General features: G+C 31.5%; 4 protein-coding genes across 4 annotated transcripts; all 4 read right to left on the reverse strand.

The window, feature by feature from the left end:
* Positions 1–313: 313 nt before the first annotated feature.
* Positions 314–2,949, reverse strand: LOC108459462 (60S ribosomal protein L18a-like protein). The gene is made up of 4 exons (XM_017758834.2): positions 2,602–2,949; positions 2,379–2,454; positions 1,771–1,885; positions 314–609 (listed from the first exon to the last, which is right to left on the reverse strand). The coding sequence occupies exons 1-4, from the start codon at positions 2,813–2,815 to the stop codon at positions 547–549; spliced, it is 468 nt and encodes a 155-aa protein (XP_017614323.1). The 5' UTR covers positions 2,816–2,949; the 3' UTR covers positions 314–546.
* Positions 2,950–4,619: 1,670 nt separating this feature from the next.
* Positions 4,620–8,804, reverse strand: LOC108460964 (la-related protein 6A-like). The gene is made up of 11 exons (XM_017760687.2): positions 8,430–8,804; positions 8,235–8,316; positions 7,176–7,270; positions 6,916–6,987; positions 6,757–6,836; positions 6,570–6,654; positions 5,839–5,886; positions 5,679–5,744; positions 5,467–5,604; positions 5,080–5,173; positions 4,620–4,992 (listed from the first exon to the last, which is right to left on the reverse strand). The coding sequence occupies exons 1-11, from the start codon at positions 8,685–8,687 to the stop codon at positions 4,865–4,867; spliced, it is 1,146 nt and encodes a 381-aa protein (XP_017616176.1). The 5' UTR covers positions 8,688–8,804; the 3' UTR covers positions 4,620–4,864.
* Positions 8,805–11,748: 2,944 nt separating this feature from the next.
* LOC108459983 (mannosyl-oligosaccharide 1,2-alpha-mannosidase MNS3-like) lies at positions 11,749–17,123 on the reverse strand. The gene is made up of 6 exons (XM_017759372.2): positions 16,885–17,123; positions 15,395–16,353; positions 14,165–14,426; positions 12,732–12,929; positions 12,462–12,610; positions 11,749–12,362 (listed from the first exon to the last, which is right to left on the reverse strand). The coding sequence occupies exons 1-6, from the start codon at positions 16,960–16,962 to the stop codon at positions 12,074–12,076; spliced, it is 1,935 nt and encodes a 644-aa protein (XP_017614861.1). The 5' UTR covers positions 16,963–17,123; the 3' UTR covers positions 11,749–12,073.
* A 1,471-nt stretch (positions 17,124–18,594) lies between these two features.
* LOC108458758 (uncharacterized) lies at positions 18,595–21,424 on the reverse strand. Its single transcript, XM_017758156.1, has 4 exons — positions 21,098–21,424; positions 19,976–20,128; positions 19,015–19,086; positions 18,595–18,780 (listed from the first exon to the last, which is right to left on the reverse strand). The coding sequence occupies exons 1-4, from the start codon at positions 21,422–21,424 to the stop codon at positions 18,595–18,597; spliced, it is 738 nt and encodes a 245-aa protein (XP_017613645.1).
* Between the last annotated feature and the right edge of the window lie 405 nt (positions 21,425–21,829).

The raw sequence follows: 21,829 nt of genomic DNA on the forward strand, positions 1-21,829 counted from the left end.
AACACTTTATTGATATAATATAGAATAAAGGGCGTAGTTTGAAATATAATTTTCATATACCAGAACTCAAACTTGAACACTTATGGTTTCAAGGTCTCAATATTTACTAAAACTGCCAACAGATGTCTCATTGGTAGAGAAAAAATGTTAAATCGTAAATTTATCATATACTTGGATTGCATTTTTTTAAAAAAAATATTATTAAAAGGGATAATCATGAAGCCTGAAAGGTTTAATCTTCATGAATCTGACATAAAATATATATTCAAAAAAAGAATCTAATTCAAGCAATGATAGAATCCGGGACTTTAAGTTATTAGGCAGAAGAAACTACAGCCATTCATTATACTTTCAGCAATTCAGAAGAAAATACAACTATATGCATATACATACATATATACCCAATAAATGATTATGGGGGGTTCTCTTTAATGTAAGAACAAGAGGTCTGAACAATTCTTTTTTTACCAAATTACAAGCACCAATGCTTCTGTGATTCTGAAAAAAATAATGTACAGCCAACTTCTTAATTTCATAGTCCATACCTCACCAGGCACGAGTTCCTCCCTTTGTCAAACCAAAGGTAATGGCGATCATAGCGACAACGGACTGTAGAATTAGAAAGGGACAGCACCAAAAAGGAAAAGAATTTAGCAAAAAAAAATTGAGACATCGATCCTTGTTTCTTAACAAAAATTAAAGAAACATATTGAGGTGCAAAGCAAGAATGCGCAATCCAGATTTGTGATGCAGGCACAAAATGGTAATCAGTTTCAAAGGGTAGTAAGCATATCAACCATGCATTTGGTCTATGTTATTCCCTCTTCATTTTCTTTGAAATATGTGTTCGACACATTTCATACATATGCACGGGGTATGATCAACCAAATGTATGTAAAAAATTTAATACTAAACTACCCCTAAGATCACTAAACTATTAGTAAATTTACATTTTGATAATTCAACTTCAAAAAGTTACAATATGATTATTGAACTTTTCAAAAGTTTTCATTTAATTTACTGACTTATTCAAAAGTTTTTATTTAAATCACTGGGCTCTTAAGTTTTTTTTTTTTTTAAAGTTCAGCTAGTGAGTTCCAAATAACGATTCGACAATAAGTACGATAGCTCAGTACCCATCGACGAGTAAAAAAACATACCTTAGATCCAAGCCAATTTGACAGTCAATGTTAGAGATTGGAGAATAAATTTGTTTGGATTTTGATTTGCAGATTCATGATATTCAAAGTTATTTAAAAAAAAAAAAAACTAAACTATAGAAGAAAAAGAGAAGGAAAGCAATCGGTTGATGCAAGTGGTACAAACAAAAAAACCCATACAACAATGATTTTAACAGCTCGTTATTTAAATGAAAATTTTCGAATAATTTAATAACCATATGTAACTTTTTAAAGTTGAGTTACCAAAACATAAACTTACTAATAATTTAGCTCATACAGATACTGGTATTGTATCAGTCACTCAGCCCCGAGTCTAAAGCAACATAACAATTGGTTGTTTCAGGATAAATTCAATAGAACACTAAAATGTGTAACTTCAAAGTAATAAGTATTACGTAGGTGGTTTACTCGAACTGAATAATAAGAGGTCATTTACTTCCTTACGAGTTTCTGAATGTTTTTTTCTTCTTTTTTTTTTGCAAAATGCAGATGGATTGGTATCAATATCCAGTACAATAGATAACAGAGCAAGACAAGAAAGGCATTCAAAGAAACCATATGCAAATAAGAAAGAAAATGAAAAACTTACAGCAATAGCACATGCAAGGTATCCTGCTTTTTCTCTATAATCCACTTTGACACACAGTAGAATAAAAGTTCCAACATACCAGGGAATACCGCCAAAGAAGAAGCCAAGAAAAAACCTATCCAAAAATAGTTATGGCAAGAAAACCTTTGATGTTAGACACAGAAAGACGGAATAAATTTAGGCAAACGAAAAAAGAAAATGCTGAATTTTTGCTCTTCTTTCAATAAAAATACCATAGAGGCCCTTGTATTAGGTGTTAGATTGCATTTTTCCCTCTCTACTAAAAAAATGGACAAATTAGTCTCTGGACGTTAGAACTAATCTTTCTATTACTAGAAGCTTCTCCCCTTTTTTTCATCATACTTCTAAGACTGCTCGGCTTTACTACTCTCCCCCCATATCTAAACTCTCAACCTAAAATTTGTATCAACAGACATAGCTGCATCAACCTGTTCATCTACCAGATGCCGTACGAATTATGCACAAGGAAAAGATAAATTTAAATGTCCAAAAGAATTTATGCTCAAAACCTAGTTTAACATTATTGTTAAAACACTAACAGATTCAAAAAAACACCAAGAAAAAAACAAATCAATCCAATAACTTACAATAACCATCCCATTCCAAGTCCAAAAACAGGTAGGCGAGGTTGCCTCAAGGGCACGGGTTCTTCAACTGGAAAACCTTCAAATAACATCAAATTCAAACAAAGATTCAAAAACCCAATTCAATTTTAACAATCAATAAACTCAATTTCAGACGGTTAGGGTTCAAAGACAGATTATAAATAAGGAAAGAAAAAAAAAGCAAGCAATACCAAAATAAATATACCTGTAACGGTCTGGTAGCCATGGACATAGGGGTTGGCGGGGCAGCCCGGCGGAGGGATGGCATGAGGTAAGCCGACAAAGGGCTGTGGAGGCGGTTGTTGAGGGAAATGAGGGTGGTAGTAATTGGCTACGCCTTGAAACGTGCCGTATTGATATTGGTTTTGAGGGTTGAAACTGGAGGTGACGCCTCCTCTATTTTTCCCATCTTCGCTCATTTTTTCTTTTTTTTTTTTGCTTCTTTTCGGCGGCAAGGGTTTTGAGTTGTTACCGCCGGCGGTGATAATCCGAAGCGGCTGACAAAGCGGTGGTCAAATATATATTTGAAAATGAAAATAAATATTATAGATCGTTGTTGTCAAAACTGGTAGTTAGAATTTGTTTATGGTTAATATAACATTTGGTACCTGAATTTAGTTTTAGTGTTCAATTTGATACCTGTGTTTGTCTTTAATATTCAATTTGGTACCTGAGTTTGGCTTCAATAATACCCAATAAATATTTCACATACGTGCTTTAGTAAAAAAGGATTAATATAGCACTTGGTACTTGTATTTGGCTTTAATATTTAATTTGTTACCTAGACCAAACGATATTATGAATATTTAACATGTGTACTATAGTAAAAAACAACGATAGTTACTTGGAAAAAAAACTTAGGTACTAAATTGAACATCGAAGCCACACTCTTAAACCAACTTGAGACAAAAAAAAACTTAGATACCAATTTGAAAGAACTCATGTACCAAGCTAAACCTCGAAGATAAACTTAGGTACCGGTTTGGGACAAAAAACTCAAGTACTAAATTGAGCATTAAACTCAAGTACCAAATATTATATTAACCCAAAAACATATATACTTAATTGGAAAAAATTTTAAATACCAAATTGAATATTAATGTCAAATTAATATACTTAATTGAGACAAAAAAAACACTGAAGTATCAAATCAGAAAACCTCAAGCACCAAATTGAAAATTAAAGCGAAACTCAAGAATCAAATTAAGATAAAAAAAAATCTCAAATACCAAATTAATATTGAAGCGAAATTCATATACCAAGTACTATATTAACCCAATTTCCTTTTTGACTTGAACAACGTGTTGGATATAATGGGATTTTGGCGAAAAAGAATTTCTTTAATTAATAGATTTTCTTATTTTAATTTAATAATAAAATAATTAAATTTTTTTTTAAGTTTTAGGATGAAATTATTAAATTCGAGGGCCCAATTAGCAATCGGACTCTAATAGGAAACTTTAATCGCTCTACTTTTCAAATTAAAATTTTGTTTTGTTGATAGTAATGTCCTTGTTCAACATTATGTTTGTGAATTTTTTTTTATTTCAACCTATATTATCATAATTTTATCCACAATTTTGTTATTTCTTTTATCCGTATCTTTTATAGTTTTTGTTATATTAACTATATATATTATGATTTTATTTTTAGTTTTTAGTCATCTTTTACATTTATCAATATAAGAATAGCATTAAATTTATTAGGAACCGTTCTCAAATAAATTATAGTAAGAGTGATAAATCTGAGTTATTGAGAAGGAAAATATACTATATTGAGAAAGAAAATAAACTATCTTAGACTTAATTTTTCGTGCATTATTGATACGGCGAATCTCTTAAAATTTTTGATAATTTTTATTGATTGATCTAGATTAGTTTAGACATGACAAGACTAAGATATAAATTTCAACAATTTAATAAAATTGATACATCTCTATTCCAATGCTGCAGTTACTATTAATTTATTTTTTCTTGAAATTATTATTGAAACATGACATTTGCATATTAATTTGTTATAATTTATTTATTATTTATATTATTACGTGACTTGTTTTGACATAATATTGTTCATGGTTCTTATTAATTAATAGTATTATCTTAAAGAAAATACTAAAATTGACGTTAAAAGAATTACAAAAAAATTACCAAAATGATTAAATGTTTGTGCAACTTAGAATTAATAATGAAACAAGCAAACAAAATGGGGGGTGGGAACTGAAACTTTGTCATCCAATTTCCCTCACAAATCATATTTTCACCACCAAATCTAAATCATTCTTTGTTATAAACATGTACATATACCAACAGACCAATTTTTAGGATCGTATTTTCATCATTGTTCTAAATACTGTGTTCAGAAGAAAAGCTAACACCATCACCATTTATGAAACACAGATAAATCCATTTAGGTTTTTGTTTTTCATACTTGGCCTTTGAAACCATATGCATGATAAGCAAAATACATCATTAACTTGGTTTAGAAACGAGAGGCCGTCCACGTCCCATTGTAAATCCCCGTGTTCCATCAGGCATTCTAGGTCCTGGTGGTGGCTTCGATGGTTCTACGGCATGGCATAAGGATGTAGTTCCATGGCCTGTATGACGTAAGCATATTACAAAACAGAATCGAATAGGGAAAGAAGAAAGGAAATACGAAAAAGATAGTGCCGGTTTTGTAATACCATGTCCGTTGGTACCACGATTTTTCTGTCTCCTCCCTCGTCGTCTGTTTCTAGGTTGAAACCCGTTTTTCTCTTTGGACAAATGCTCCCCATCCTAAAATGTAAAAGCAAAGTTGCACCTTTGATTACTACACTCTCTTCTTGAAGAGTTGTATGAATATTCGATTATGGCACATCCAAGAACAAGGAAGGAAAAAAAAAACGAAATCTACCTTCATTTAATTCGAAATTTTTTTTCCTTGTAAGGAATAGTAGGATAAAGAGTTATGTTTAGTGCAAGTATATCGGAATTCGTATGAGCGCATGTTTTACACGAGACTATTTCTTGCAATCAAGTAGATAAAATAGTACTGAGCATGAAAAAGAAAGAACATGTAGCGTGCGTACCTCATCATCAGGTATATCTTCATGATACTCACTTGAAGGATTTTTCTCCTCGGTTCCTGTTTGATCAGATACCTGAGCATTGATGTTTTTTTCATGAGCAGGTCCCCTCCAAGCTTGCTTTCGCTGTCCATGCTTACCCTAAAACACAGAAATAATATCAATTCCAGCTTATTCCTTGGTAGAGAAGCTGTTCAAGAAATATGGACCATTACCTTTCGCTCAAGAAGCTTAACATGCATGCCATTTCTCCAGTCATGTTCATCGTTCAAAGTAGCCACCTTATGAAACCACCGGAGAAGTGCTCCAAATCAATTAATCGAATAATCAAGCAAGACATCAGTTACAAAGACTGAAGACTTCTTTGACACTTACAGCTTTTTCAGCAGCCTCAATAGTCTCATACTCCACCAGTGCGTGTAACTAGATCCAGAAACCGGCAAATTAAACGGACCATAAACAAGGTTATACACGTATAAATGTAAATAGCTCTTACTAATAAAACCATATCTTGCCATAAAAAGACAAGTTTTTAAATCATAATACTTTTTAAACTTAATTATAATTAAAAAAGTAGTAGTTTTAAAGTAAATGGTTATTTTATGGTAATTATTTATCAAAATTTAAGTCTTAAATGCCACTAGATACATATATACACCCACCATGTGGGTGATTTTTTCAAAAAGTAATATAAATAGTAGTTATCTTGAAAAAAAGGAGTCATTGACAAAACTGGGTAGAATTTTAATAAAAATAAGTAAATTTTCAAATAAAAGAATTATAAAATTAATGGGCATAAATAGCCTTCCTATATTACTGAGTTAGTGTCGCTTGACTCATGATACCGAACTCTAGTCAACATTTTATTATTAATATAGATAAAATTTAAAGATAAAACCTAATCAATACCCACGATAACAATGCATTGTAAAATGCCAACTGATTTATAAGAAGCAACTCAAAAAAAAAAAACTTAAAATGTTCATTGATCATATATAAGTGGTTAGGTTATTAAAACGAGAAAGAGAGAAGAGAATGATGGAGAAAGGACACAAAATTCCTAACTAACTAAATAGTATCAGCCAAATTAGAAACCAGTTCCATACCTTACTACTGATCAATATATCGGCCCTACCAGTTTTCTTTGTCTCTTCAACAGCATGTGGATCGCGAACTGATATTTTCTTTATGCTGAAAATTCAGAAGAAACAATAATTTAGACAAGGATAATCCTCAAACAACGGAAAGAAGAAAGAATGAGAATATTTTCTTTATTTAAAAGCGAAAATATACCTTCCCACTTCACCAAATATCCTCTTAATATTCTCTACCAAATGATCCTCTGGAAGATTTTCTACCAAAACGGTAAATAACTACAGTCCACAAATTAGATGCCACGAAATTAAGAGTAAAATATGCGACCGAAGCCATTATGTTCCATAAGAGAAATACCTTTGGATCCCTAACTTCAATGAACGGAAGAGGATTCCGACGCTTCACCTTCTTCCCATCAGAACTCACAACCTGAGAGGGTTTCAAACTTTCCATGAAACTAGAAATGGCATACCAGAGAGAAGGCCGAAACAAAAAATTCTAAATTATTTTATTGTAGCGTATCAAATCCTTATAACATATACAATTTAGGGCAATATAGCAGTTGATCTGTACAACAAAGGGCAATATTTCTAAGGACCGAGCATCTAGAAACATACAAGTAAAGATGACTCTTTGAGAGCGGCAACTATTGATGGATAATTTCTGGTGAGTCTTTTCATTTTCCTAAATGAAGAAATAACTGACATAGGAACTGCAAGGAAGACAAAAAGCCATACGCAAGTCAATAACAAGATATCAAGATAATAAGAATAGATATTTTTATCTGAAAAAGTGATGGGTACCTTCTAATAATAATTAATCAATTAAGAAGGTCTCGATTTAGACAAGTATAACAAAACAAGAACACAATGAAAGCTTAAAATCTTTGTTCTTATCTTTATGAAAAAGACAGCAAGAATATAAACATTCCCTCTTGCATATATCACATGATAAGGAAAAGAGTGTCATAGATCCATCTATGCAATAGACACCAATCTAACTAATTCACTGGTTGCCATCATGCCATGCAACTTATTCCACCCAATGAAATACTCTTCTGCTCAGTTTTGCTTTCTTCAATGAAATTTCAAAGTGCATATATATAAATATAAATATATACTAGAATTCAAAAAAAAAAAAAAATGGAAGGGAAAACAAGAGAGAAAGATATAAGCCAATGAAAAGACACGGCTTCTTCTGGTTCAAATAATGCTAAGATTAATAAAAGGAAGGGAAAAGTGGACACAGCTAGCAAGCCAGCCCCTTCCATGTCGCATGTACAGCAATTCTATTACCAACTACCCGTTTCATTGTTTGAGGAAAAAAAACTCAAAAGATAAGGTTCTCATGTTTCAAACACAACAATAAACATGACCAATATTAACTAATCAGTGGATTCAATATACCTATGCGTAGTTTTTATTTCTCAAATTCATCCTCCCAATCCAAGTCCAAATAAGTTTTCTGAAATCTTCTACGCAATTGCTGAATCTGATTTAAACTCTTTTTATCATTTTGGCCAAAAAATTCCATTTGCCTGATGATTCAATAGGTAACTACTTGTTTCCACAAAACTGACTAATCAAAGTGATAAGTTAAAACATAATACTTAAAAAGTACAAGCAAGCTACATTAAAAAAAAAAACTAAATACCAAGCAGAGTTCTAATCACTTACCAAACCCTTCTTTGTTCTTCTTAATTAGTCCCATCATGTACTTATCAGTAGGCAGATTTTCATCGCTAAAATAATATTCCGCCTACGAAATCCAACATAAACATAAATAAAGATCAATCAGAACAGTTTCTAGGGCTTAAAATGTCAGACAACACGAGAGAAAGAGAAAAAATATTTTTTTTTAGGCGCGCTTGCCTGCTTAATGATCTTCTTTTTGAGATTATCAGTAAGTACATCAACCGCCGACGAGATCTCATGATTCTGAACCTGATCCTCCTGGCCGTGATCATCTTCATTTTCGTGACCGTGATCGTGGTCAATATCATCATCGGACGGCGGATACAGAATCTCGTCTTCAGGTGACCCGATGGGAACGGAATCGAGAGGATCGTGCGGCGGAGAAGGCGGGATGGAGTCGGCGGTGGCGGACGTAGGCTCCACGTGGCAGTCCATCTTGGAGAGAGAAAGGGGGGAAGAGGTAAAAAAAAAAGTTTTGATTAAACGAAGGGAAAAATCAAAACCCTCCCGCCCTTCTACCTCTCTGGTTTCTTCTGTTCAGTGACCCTTTTATAAACGAAAGTGTATTTTCCGTCAAATTTTTTGGTAATTTACATCTAAAGTTACTAAACTATTTGTAACTTTACATTTTGGTCACTTAACTTTAAAATGTTACAAAATGATCACATAATTATTCAAAAGTTTTCATTTTAGTCGTGAACTATTCAAAAGTTTTTATTTTAAGTCATTTGACTATTAAGTTTTTTATTTAAAGCCTGGCTAGTGAGCTCCAAGTAAGATTGGTATAATGGATCAATACCCATCAATGAGTAAAAGAACATATTTTAAATTCAAATCGATCTGACGATCAATGTTTGAGAAGAAAGCTATTTGGATTTTGATTTTACAGATTGGCGATATCTAAAGCTATTTCATGAAAAAAACTAAATTATAGAAAAGAAGAAGAGGCTTTACAACAACAATTTTAACAACACAATAATTTAAAGAAAACTTTTGAATAGTCTAAAGACCATTTTGTAACTTTTTAAAGTTGAGTAACCAAAACGTAAAGTTTTTAATAGTTTAGTGACCTTACGTGAAATTTACCCTATTCCTTTGGATTTTATAATTTTCAGTAAAATAATATTTTAAATTATAATAAAATTATGCCACACTTGCTATCCGAAATGAAAAATTAAAATTAAAATAAATTAAAGATGTTAAAAATTATAGCGTTGACTTCAGATCCTATTATATATATATATATAATTATCTATTTTCTATATCAAATAAATAAATAATAAAAGTATTCTCAAATTAAAATAATTTTTAAAGTAATGATATTTTAGTCATTATCCAATTGAATAAATATCAAGTTAACATGTAATTGCAACTCATTTACATATTTAATATATACTAACAGTTAATTGCACTAAATATCTTCAAATTATTATTTTCATTTGAATTGGTTTTAATTACATTCTTAAACTATCAAGGTTTTCATACTAAAATCATTAATTTCCTTGTTAAGCAAAACATTAGGTCTCACGTGACATAATTTACAACGAATATTATAAAATAAATATCTTAAAATATTTATTTCAAGGTTTTTAAAGTTTTACAAAAATTTTATCATTTACTCTTATTCAATTTTATTTTATTTTTAATTTTTACTTTAAAAGTTATATGCATCATTCTATTCATTTTAAATTTATGGTATTATTTAACCGTTTTAATAACGAAAGGGTCTAAATGATATAACATCAATAATTTTAAAGAAATCGATTTAAATTTTAATGTAAATAATTGTTGTCTCCTAATATTACAAAATATTTTAAATGTGTACCCAAAAGTAAAGACTTATCCAATCAAATATAAAATGACAACTTTCATTTCATTCTTATCTATCACTTATTTAATGAATCGAATCCCTAAATTCAGTGAATCTGACAGTTTCATCCAATCGTGACATTCATAAAAATTAAATAAAATTAAATCAAAAGAAACGAACCTTCTTGTCTCATCTCCATAAAAAATTATTGCCAAATCATTTGAGAAATAGGTTACTTATCTCTGGAGTTTAGTATTAATTAGGTATATTGAATTGGTTTTGTATTGAATTAATTTAAATTTTAAAATTTTAAGGGTTTTTTATTGAATTAATTTTGGGTTTAAATTATTTTAGATTCACATTCTGTTAAAATTAGATTGTTTTAAGTTCAGATCATTTTAGTCATAGTTTTTTGAATTGGATCGAATTGGTCAAGGTATTGATTCAAATAAAGGTGTTAAACCAATTGAATCGCGAACTGATATGGACCAACTAGACTAGGCTAAAAACCGATTGACCCAAATTTTTTATTTTATTTTTTTATAAATTTTTAATGATTCATTTAATCGAATCAAATAAAAAGATCAACTGAACCAGTTGGACCAACTAGACTAGTTTGAACCATTTAAACCGACAAATTGGTTGCCTAACCAATTCGACCATCAATGCGGTTCTAAAAGCCTTGATTTTAAGTTCAAATCATTCAAAATTAAGGTTCAAATTTTTCAAGTTTTGGTCACTTCTAGTTCTATTCATTTTAAGATAAAATTGTTCCGAGTTTAAATCATATCGATTTCAAATTAAACATATTCAGATAGTAATCATAATAATTTAATAAATATTTAATCTACAATGTTTAAAATATTATTATTCATATTTTTATAAATTCTCTAGTGCATTCAAAATATTAAATAAAACAAGAATTTGGGAGAGCGCTACTTGGTGCAAATATAACCTATATTTCTTGTTATATTAAACATATATATATATATATATATAATATATGATGAGGAGGATCGTATGAAATTAGGATGTCATGTCATTTTTATTCTATTTTAATAATTTAATGTCACATTAGTTTTTTTTTTTGAATTTCAATATGATCCAACTGAAAATACTGGAGTTTAGTAGAAAAGAAATTAATGTGATATTAAACTATTAAAAAATAATACAAATGACGTGACATCCTAATTTCATACCAGTCTTTTTCGATATATGATAAGTCCTACAGAGGTCAAAAGACTTACCCGGTCACAATCAACTCCTTTTTTGGTGCAAAAGAGGGAGACGGTTAGAGTTGCTTCGGACTGATTGAATACAAGAGCTGGCTCAGAGTGGCTAGTACATCCGACCAGAAATGTGCACTTGAAAATATACCTGAACATATGGGAAAAACAATTATAAAAGGACTTCGAATACCCGAAAAAAATACCAGAAAACCACTTTTACTACAATTACCTGCTTTTGCTTTATCCATTCCTTAATCCACGACCACATGAAACTGCAGGGGAAAAGTTGGGAGTCTACGCATTTACAGAAGTTGTTAAAGCTGAGAATACAGAAATAGATGATGTACATGTCGTTTGAGATGGTCGTAATCTGTTTCAACGTGACCTTTTTTATAATAAAAAGGACAGTCGTGAAAAGATGCAGGCAATGCCAATGATAATGAACAAATAAAAGAATCAATTGATTTGGGGCTCGAAATTACAATTACACTAAGTCAATTACCTATGATCATAGTTCACTCGATATATTGGTGGCCCCAGCCACATATAACCTCAAAAAATGTCAATCAGAAGATATAAGCGTTAAAATCAGGTCATGATTAGGTGGGTCTCGTAAATGCCGGTCTAAGTGTAGATCAACAACATGTAAGTTAAACCACAGCCTAGATAAACCGGGAACCTGGTCAAGTAGGCATGGACTGCTTTTGGAACAAGAAAAAACTATACTAAACCATGTCAAAGGCCAGTGTATTCAGTGGCCATGTCAAGAGACATTAAAGCTCTTACATGGTTCCCTTCATCATGTAACTGCCTCCCTCTAAATAGATAGCATCTTTAATCGGGAAAGGGTGAGCTTCCGTGTTAAAAACAAATTTATCGAGTGGTATAACAGAGCTATCCCCAAAGAGTAAGTACAAATACTTCAGAGTTTCACCGAGGAAAAAGGTCTCCATCTTATCTCTTCTTTGAGGAGGAAGTGTGGTGACATCGTTTAAAGAAGTGTATCCACCGGAATCCACCTTTGTGTATTTCTCGAATGACTGAAAGATCTGCCAACCCCATTCCCGATATCTGCAGTGCATGATATTAAGTAAAAAAAAGAAAAGAAGAGTTTACACGCTCTTGGACTGGGAAAGAGAGACTAGAAACGAAAGAACTAAAAGAGCATACTTTGGATCTTGAGTGATACGATACAGTACAAACAAGGATTCAACAGTTTCAGGACGCAACAAATTGTGACGATCATTGAACTTAATTATTATGTCATTTACATATTCTGAACTCTGATTTCCGCCACCAAGACCATCTTCATAAAAGTCCTGTTGAAACCGGAGCAGCCATAGGTAGATGAATAAGCAAATATGAACCATTTCGGTGCACATGCAAATTAATTTGATCCTATACTGATTTTCACAAACAGGTTAACCAAAATCATCTAACCTTAGTATGAAAGTATGCAATTTCAGGAGCCAGACCAGTGGAAGTTACTGAATACATCTCGAAACATGTCTTGGCTAAATCTTCTGCGAGTTTCAAGTTTTCAAAGTCTTCAATCGTAAGAAGGTTGTCCTTCATGGCTTTCTCCTTTGTGATGCCTTTAGTGGCACCAAGTGCGAGGGTACCAGGCAAAAAACACACCTGGCAAGTGCAGTAAAAATACTTCACATCAATGAGAGGTGTTCTTCAGGATCCGACAACAGAGAGGCTTTCATTGGAGTCAATGATTAACACGAAAATATAACTTATAAATTCACGCAAGTGAATAACTAGAGCTATAATGATTAGAAACACCGTGGTGGGACGAACTCTTCCAATCACTAACTCCTTTGCACTATTCAGCATGTTTGGTCTAAATGGAACCAAACTGTTATTCTACAGAATACTCCTTCGAAGGTATGGGCCAATAGCCTACTTCCTGTCATTATTCAGCATTATTTTTTTTTTTTGAAAAGAAATAAACTCTGATATACAGAAAACTACTGCTTTGGCAGAGTGAGCTAATAGCCTAGTTTTGATGGTAAAGCCAACACGTTTTTGTGCCAAGGAAACAGGATCAAAGTTTGACCTCACTGGTAAATAAAGGTTATGGAATGGACCAAGGAGACCTCTTGTTGATCCCATAGGATAGGTCAAAGAACGGGCTTCACTTTTATGCATCTAAGATACCAGCTAAGCTTGTTTAAGTAAGCAACTGGCAAATTTATTTTCGAGGAAGAGAAAAAAATTGTCACAAGGATTATAACCACCTAATAAAGTTCGGATAAAGAACATCGGTTTTTTCAGCCTGCATTTCTGTTTCCTCTAGCTCATTTAAATTGCCCAAAAGAATTGAAAGAGGGTATCAGGGAGCCCACAGCAATTAAATTTCTACTCGATTCTGCTGAATATTATTGAGTGGTATATGAAAATGTTATCAAAAGGAAACTTCGTTGAAGCAGAACTTAGAAGGCACATTAAAGTATCTGAAAGAAAAATTCTCAGAAATAAATATTAGAGGACATTGGGCTGTTCTGGGAACAGATAAGAGGAATAGAGAAAAGAAATAAAAAGAACATCAAATATGAATTTCACAATATTGGATATGTAGAGACCAAAGTCCTAATTCTCCGAACACAACTATAACGATTCTTCAAATTAAAAAAAAAGGAAAGTGTACTCACATTCTCAACTGTACAAGCCAATAGACATATGTCCTAGAAGCACATAATGCAGAAGCTTATTCTTGAAAATGTTCTAATGCTTCAGTAGGATGGCAGTATGAGACTAAATTTGATATCTTTCACCTTTTTAAAAAAAAAAAAAAAACAGACGCCAAATATTTCCAATTATCAAGGTATTCCTAGAAACTCAAGGGTGGAGAAAGCACTACATACCAGGTGATCCATTTTTGGACTGAAAGAACCTTTGGATCCCCCAGGCAATTCCCCCACAAAAACTAATTCATTTGGTATCGTTTTTTGAACAAGCAAGTGCCTAACACCCCTCATTGCCTCCTCATACATATCATAGAGATATGTGAAATTACCGTCTTGAATAGATCTTAGCTGAAGCCACACTTTGATTAGGTACTCATAATAGCTATCACCTCGAGATCCGAGTCTAATTTCTTGTCCAATAAATTCACCAGAATGAGGACTGCATTTCATAACAAGATTATCAAAGAGAATATAAATAAATGCTCACTAGAATGATCTGCATTCCATATTAAGACAATATCAGGCCTAGATAACTTTAAATAAATATTATGATGACAGAAGACAATGATGATAAGTATAAAAATGATATAAATGGATGATAAATGGAATTAACCTCGAATCATTTAGTCCGAAGAGAATGGTACACCTTTACATACAAGAATAAGTCAGATTTATATTTGAACAACCATTAAAGATTTTCGTTGTTCACATTTGTGGAAGTCATAAAGGGATAAGGCAACTATAACAAGGGAAAATATCAAGCCAGCCTTTTCCTACACATTCTCGTAAATCATTCACAACTAAGAAAGAATTATTCTACATGTGAAATGATAAATTGAACACATTTAGCCTGAAAAACTGTTTCACCTTTATCATGAAGTTGATTGTGAATACATAAGGTCAATTCACAAGAACTTCTAGAAAGAGACCGTAATAAAATTTTCATCGAATTGACGACTACATAAGACAATCAATTTTAGCACAAACTCAAAAATAATAATAACAATTTGGGGGGTTGATGGTATGCAATGTCTCTAAGTAATTCGCTGTCTTCATTGTTTTCCTTTGTCCATTTAATCACATCTCATTTCATCACTTAAGCCAATTTGTTTTCGCCTAGTTAAGTACATTAATTAAAAACAAAAAGATGTGACAGCCAGATGTCAGAGCAATCCTGCATGTTTAGAGCATCCAAAAAAGGTAACAGCAATGACATAATGAAAAACCAGGTTATCACATACTTTTCCTCTGTGTTTAAATGACAAAAATAGTTATCTTAGCAAAAGAAAATTTCTGTCAACCTAAACTTGGCAGGCTACAAATCTAGTAAGACATAAAGAATGACATTGCTGTTTTAAGTAACAATGACTTGGGAATTACGAAATATTTGATGCAAAAGAAACATACCTGATGTAGATAGGAACTAGTCCTTCCACCTTTGGAAGAGTTTTGAAATGCGCAAAAACCTTCATCCCTTCTGTTTTATACTTCGGATCACCAGAAATTGCACTGAGGTAATTGAACTCAAGCTGTAAAGTGGAAACTTCTGATGTACTACTCAGTAGATTATGGGCTGGATGAGCTGAGGAATTTTTTAGCAGAACATCACTGTAAGGAATGGGAGTTGGACTAGAAGTAAAAGCAGATAGCAGACGATCAGCCAAATTTTTTGCAATCTCTAGATAAATGGTAGGTTTTGGTCCCGTATTTGCTAAGTTCATATCTTGATCTCCCCCACTCAAATGATAAGCACTCAACAGACCACCTAAGACCCGTATTGTGGTTTCAAATAAATTGACATCCCCTTTCTGGCTAATCCTCTCTAAAAGATTTGACTCAATCCATGATCCCGCTTCAGAAACAACTTCCTCAAGACCCATTATCATGGCAGTATCAAGAGAATCTACAACAGTAGCACCTAGACCTCCTAGCCCATCAAATCCCTGCATGCTCAGTGGCAAAAGCTCATCGTAACCCATCGCAAACTTTTTATAGCCAGACCATGCATGGATAAAAGCCTCCTTTACATTTCGTTGTCTAGCTTTCCATTTTTCTTCATCATGCTCATTCGGTTTACCAGTAAATATACCGGAACTAACTTTTTCATTCCCTGATAACCGAGGAGGAAGCCTTGGAGCTCTTCTCAAAAGCTTTTTAAACCTTACACCAACATCAGTAACTACCTTGTGTTCTTCATTTGTTTCAAGACCTTTTGATAGTCCATCAGTAGCAGAAGGTGTTTTACTTGCATGAGTCAACATTAGACATGCTAAGCCAAATATCATAAATAATCCTAAAAACTTCCCTGCACTACAACTTACACATTCACGCTTCATATCACTAGTAAACAATGTTTGAGTGATCACCTGGAATACAACATAGAAGAATAGATAATAAATTCAAATTAAACACGTAAGTATGTAAATCCATGTAGGATTCAAATATCCATATAATAATAATAAAAAGCAAATTCAAATATCCGACACCGTTCGAACCAAAACCAAATCAGATTCAGATATCTCGAAAAAAAATTTGATTGATAGTATCAGATATTCAAATTCTTTTTACTATCCATTGTCATCTCTTCATTTTCAGCGAGCTAAAGTCCTTAGTAATCTTTTTTTTTTTTTAATTTCATCTCTTTCACACTGATCGCTTCCATAAATATAATCACGTCACATGAAAATCACATCAATATGCAGATCGTCGACAATAACCTAATAATTTAGCCATTAACTTCCTCTTAAAGCAATTTCTAACTTAAAACGAAACAAATTTCCAGTTCATCAAATGAAAAAAAAAATACAATTCAGGAAAATGAAAAGCAATAAGGAAAACGAGAAATTAAGAAACAAATCCAAATAAAAAAAAATGGAGGGAAAGAGAGATCATAATACCTTAAAGAAAGATCGGTGACGGAACTTGGCATTATCATAGTGAACATCTTTCACAGAATAAGGAAGCGATTTCGACATGATCGAAAAACTCTGATCTAATTTTGTCCTTTTTTTTCTAAATATATCAGTTTTAAATCAGGAATTTTAACGGGCAAAATTTAAAATAAAGAAATAAACGGAAATTGTGAGAAAGCAATGGAAAATTTTATTTTTGGCGGGGGACTAGGTTCGCGCTAGAAAGTGTTAAAACGTTTATATTTGGTTTAATTTTAGTTAACTCCTTGTATTCTTTAAATTTAATCTTTCTGATTTTGTTTCTATAAATTTAATTGGCATAATTCCAATTTAGCCCTCAATGTTTATATCTTTTGTCAATTTAGTTTTTTTTTTTTTTTTGCTAAATTTGGCCATCAACTTTCCATAAAGAGTCAAAATGAAAATGATGATTAAAATATTAATTTTTTAATGATGTTTGCCTAGCAACCCGCATGAGAGTCCATCTATACCTCATGCTAATATGACATTATTTTTCTTAAATGTCATGTTAACAAATAATTTAAAATTTATAAAAAATAAAAATATATATAATTCATAAAAAATTTAAAAATAGCATGAAGTCCTTTTGGATTGCCATACGGGCCGCAATGTTTAAATTTTTAACGTTTTAGTCAATTTTTTTGTTAAAAAACACAACAATTTGATTCCTTTTAAATATTGATGGTCTAATTTGACTCTTTTAAAAAGTTCAAGACTAAATTTAACTAAAAAAGAATAATAAATATCAAATTGATAAAAGATATAAATATTGAGGGCTAATTTAACATTATGCCAATTTAATTTCTATAATGAAATTTTTGGTATTTTAAATATTGACAATACATTTAAATTTAATAGAAGTGAGTTAATACATTATTAATTGAATTTTAATTTTTAAATGAAATAAACATAGGGATAAGTTCTTCAAATTAAAAATAAAAGGCATTGTTGTTAGAATAATCGAATAGGTTGAATCGGTTAAATATGGAATTGGTGGTCCTACTGATTCAATCAATACTATTAAATTTATTTATTATAATTTATAAAATGGATGTTTATGGTTTTTTTGGGGGGGTTTGTTAAATATTTTTCCTTATTTTTTACTTTGTACAAATTAAAGTGACCATTCTATTAGTTGAACAAAAAATTAATGGTTTGATCGGTTTAACCACCAGTTCTTACAATATCGATAAAAAGAACATGTTTGTATAGTTGAAGGGGGTTGGCTCCTTTGGCAGAAGTCTTTGAAGAGTCATTTGATGTGTAGTTAATTAGTTCCTCAACAATAGAAAGTATTATCTCTTTGTTGGTGTTTTGTCCTCAACCTCCACGAAGAGTCGTGTACGGTTCATAATGGTACTTCAGTTGGTAGAGATACAACCTGTAAGAGCTCACGTGAATCATACATGGCTCTCCACAAATGCCAGGGACAAAACTCCAACAAAAGGATAATACTTTTGATTATTGTGAGACCGATTGACATTCTGACGAAAAACACTTCAAAAACTTCTCTTGAAGTAGCTAAACCCTCGTTACGAAGCATCAAAACATTATTTTCTTATGCATTCAAAGAAATAATTAAGGAATACAAAGCAATATTTTCTTTATAAGAATAAACAAACTACATGCATACATACATACATACATACATACATCAATGAAGCTTTGGTAGATTTATTGTTTTTTGAGTTGTGTTGCAGCAGCATCAATGTCCTGTTTGAGTAGATAGACTGCATTCTTGAACTCAGTGAATTCTTCTTCATTGAAACTTGGTGGGATTGTTTGGTTTTGAATTTCTTTAAAGGTTTCCCAATGTTGAATGGCTTCTTGTTCCTTTTGATCCATCATGGAAATAATAGCCTGAAAATAATATGTTTTGCAACTAAGTTTTTTGGTCAAATTTCAGTTTTGGTCCGTCTATTTAGATTAACTTATGAGTTATGACATTATAAAAGTAGATGATTGAATTATAATATATCAAAGTATAAAGACTAAATTTTCAAATTAAGTATAATAAAAGGACCAAAATATAAATATTTCCATATAGTACTAAACCTCGAAAAAAATAATAAATAAATTGATTTGCAATGTTACCTTATAAAGAGAAAGTTTTGCATCAGAAGCCCCTACTTTTGCTAAGCATTTCGAAGCCTTTTTAACATCTCCCTGCAAAAGATAAACCGAAAAATGGATTTAAATATCCGAATCCGAATATATTCACACACACAAAAAAAATAAATTTAGATAATGAATATCCGAATTTATTATCGACAAATATGAAGTAGATTTAGATAATGGATATCCAATAATTAAAATTTGTGTATGCTTTAAATCCACTGCGGATTAATGTTTTAAAAATCGAATTGATGGTTAAACTAGTTGATTTTCAATTCAATTAGTTTGACTTTTATCCAACAATAATAAATAAATAATTTTAAAATAATAAAATATAAACGTATGAAACCGGTTTAACCATCGATTTTTTGTCTCGATTTTTGTTTTTTTCTATTTCCAAACTATTCGTTTAGAAATCGATTCAACCATTTTGTCTGAACCAATATGTCATCGATTCTAAGTCCAATCGGTTTGACTAATCAGTCCTGTCCGATTCCAATAACACTACTAAGGACAATAATTAAAATATTCGAATAAGTAACATTTGAATTTGTAAAAAATAAATAAATTAAATATTTGTATCTATCTAAACTTGCAATAATTATAAATTAGAATTAAAACTAGACTTGTCCATGAGCAAAACAGTTTGATGCCCTACAGGTCCAACCCTATTTGGGCCCAGCTTGGACAAGGGTTTCTATCTCAACCCGACTCAAATTTAATTTAAATAATAAAAAATTTAAAAATAAATTTAATTATAAATATATAATATTAATCTAAAATATATTTTAAATATTTTATTGATTTTTAAACAGTAAAATAAATTTTATAGATGAATTGAGTTAAAATCAAGCTTAAACTAAAATTTTTTATTCAAGATATCATCTGACTCGGCTCATAAATAAGTCTAATTAAAGCTAAAGAATTATAAGGAACAAACCTTGTAGATGTACATTACAGCAAGCAACAATCCAATCTCATTAGCTTCATTTGAATTGGGCTTCATTTGTGCCTTTTTCTTCTTCATTGCTTTTTTCAATATTTTTATTGCTTCATCTTCTCTTCTGTTCATCTCTAGTCTTCCAATAACTTGCTTTTGAAACCCAAACAAGAAAAATTAAATTTAAACTCATATCTTTCATAAAACTTTACATTTAAATGTGGATCGAGTCTTAATTCGATTGATACGAGTATTATTGTCAATACAAGAATACGTGAGTTCGAGTGCACTGAAGCGCATTATCCTTCTATTTATAGGTTAGGAAGGGCTATAGATAGTTTTAGACATTATGTAAAAAAAAAAAGAAAAAGAAAAAAAGAGCAAGGTTGACATTTGAGTTTGAGTTATTTGAGGTTATTTGTTTGGTTCATTTTTAATTTTTCGAATCAAGTCATTTTAGGTTTGACACTCGAGTGTAAGTTATTTGGGTTAGGGGCGGTATCAATAGGAGCAAGTAAAGGGTTTGGCCCAGTAAAATGGAATTTTTTCTTTAGTCCTTTTAAAATAACAAAATTTTAAGTTAATCCATTGATAAAATCATATTTTGGCTCCCATAAATATTTAAAATTCGATTCTAACCCTTTGAAAATGAAAATCTTATAGACTAAACCCTAGAAAAATTGTAAAATTTACAGTAACACAGCTATAAAATTGCATTAAACTTTATTATACCAATTTCACCCTCCAAAAAATTTTTTACAACTTCATCCCTACTTGGGGTTACTTGTTTGATTCATTTTGACTATAAGTCATTCTAGATTCAGGTGATCCTGGATTCTAATCATTGCCCCCAACATAGTAAAATTATCTTTTTAGTCCTTATAAAATTCATACAATTACAAATTAATATAATTATAAATTTATAGTTTACCCCCCAATTTATTATTCATTTTTACCCTTCTAAACAATATTTTAACTTTCCCCTTGAATTTTTTATGATCAAATCGAGTTAGCTTTCAAGTTGATATCAAAATCAACCATCCTAAATCATATGGCAATCTCAAATATATAATATTTTTAATTGTATCATTAAAAAATAACAGAAAAAAGAAGAAAAAGAACCTGAAGTTCCTTGTAATTGGGTTGTTCATTTTCAAGAAGAGTCTTTAGCTGTTCTACATCATCACCACTTTGTGTTGTTGGTTGCTGCTTGCCATAATTAACCAATCTGTCCAAAGCTAGCTTTCCGCCATGGATGGCCGCCATGGAAATGGATCTCGGTATCTTTTGCTGCCGCCGATGATCGGTTTTTTTATTGTTCCATGCACGGCTCACATATTTCCACCCAATGCAAATTCCTCCGATGACGATGAAAGGTGTCGTTGCTACAATAGCTATTGTTCTATAGTTGCTCTCTTCCATGTTCATCTTCTTAGCCGAGTTCGCCATACCAGACCTTAACTAGGGAAAATAATGGGTTTTTTTTTTTCCCTCTAATGTCAAAGCTTAATGAAATGTTGAAGAGGATTATGAAAATTAAGTGGCCATATAAGGTGGTCAAATTATCTTGATTTCTAGCTTGCATGGAGGGGAAACACAATATGCATACATATCTAGAGAGATGTATTGTGTACTATGGTAAAATTTATAGTAAAAATATTATGGATGTAATTGTACTGAGTGTTAGATTGTGTTTTGCCTTCTCTACTTAAAAGATGGACAAATTAGTTATTATACATTATATTAAAAACTAAACTAGTTGGTTCAAATTGACATAGCTAACAGTATAACCAAATAGTGATACATGGCATGCCACGTGTATCTCATGCTGACATAAAGAAACCAGTTTTTTAC

Source organism: Gossypium arboreum, chromosome 6 (assembly GCF_025698485.1).
Source record: "Gossypium arboreum isolate Shixiya-1 chromosome 6, ASM2569848v2, whole genome shotgun sequence".
NCBI classification, from domain to species: domain Eukaryota; kingdom Viridiplantae; phylum Streptophyta; class Magnoliopsida; order Malvales; family Malvaceae; genus Gossypium; species Gossypium arboreum.

Coding starts and splice junctions, on each gene's coding strand:
- LOC108458758 (XM_017758156.1), bottom strand. CDS start 21,424: ATGGCGAACTCGGCTAAGAAGATGAACATGGAAGAGAGCAACTATAGA. Junction 20,129..21,097: donor CCAATTACAAGGAACTTCAG/GTTCTTTTTCTT, acceptor GGGTTTCAAAAG/CAAGTTATTGGAAGACTAGA. Junction 19,087..19,975: donor CTGTAATGTACATCTACAAG/GTTTGTTCCTTA, acceptor TATCTTTTGCAG/GGAGATGTTAAAAAGGCTTC.
- LOC108460964 (XM_017760687.2), bottom strand. CDS start 8,687: ATGGACTGCCACGTGGAGCCTACGTCCGCCACCGCCGACTCCATCCCG. Junction 7,271..8,234: donor GAAGAACAAAGAAGGGTTTG/GTAAGTGATTAG, acceptor TCTTCCTTGCAG/TTCCTATGTCAGTTATTTCT. Junction 5,605..5,678: donor TTAAGCTTCTTGAGCGAAAG/GTAATGGTCCAT, acceptor TCTGTGTTTTAG/GGTAAGCATGGACAGCGAAA.
- LOC108459983 (XM_017759372.2), bottom strand. CDS start 16,962: ATGTCGAAATCGCTTCCTTATTCTGTGAAAGATGTTCACTATGATAAT. Junction 12,930..14,164: donor GTCCAAAAATGGATCACCTG/GTATGTAGTGCT, acceptor TGCACTTGCCAG/GTGTGTTTTTTGCCTGGTAC. Junction 12,611..12,731: donor TTGCATACTTTCATACTAAG/GTTAGATGATTT, acceptor CGGTTTCAACAG/GACTTTTATGAAGATGGTCT.
- LOC108459462 (XM_017758834.2), bottom strand. CDS start 2,815: ATGAGCGAAGATGGGAAAAATAGAGGAGGCGTCACCTCCAGTTTCAAC. Junction 2,455..2,601: donor TGGCTACCAGACCGTTACAG/GTATATTTATTT, acceptor TGTTATTTGAAG/GTTTTCCAGTTGAAGAACCC. Junction 610..1,770: donor ACCTTGCATGTGCTATTGCT/GTAAGTTTTTCA, acceptor CTAATTCTACAG/TCCGTTGTCGCTATGATCGC.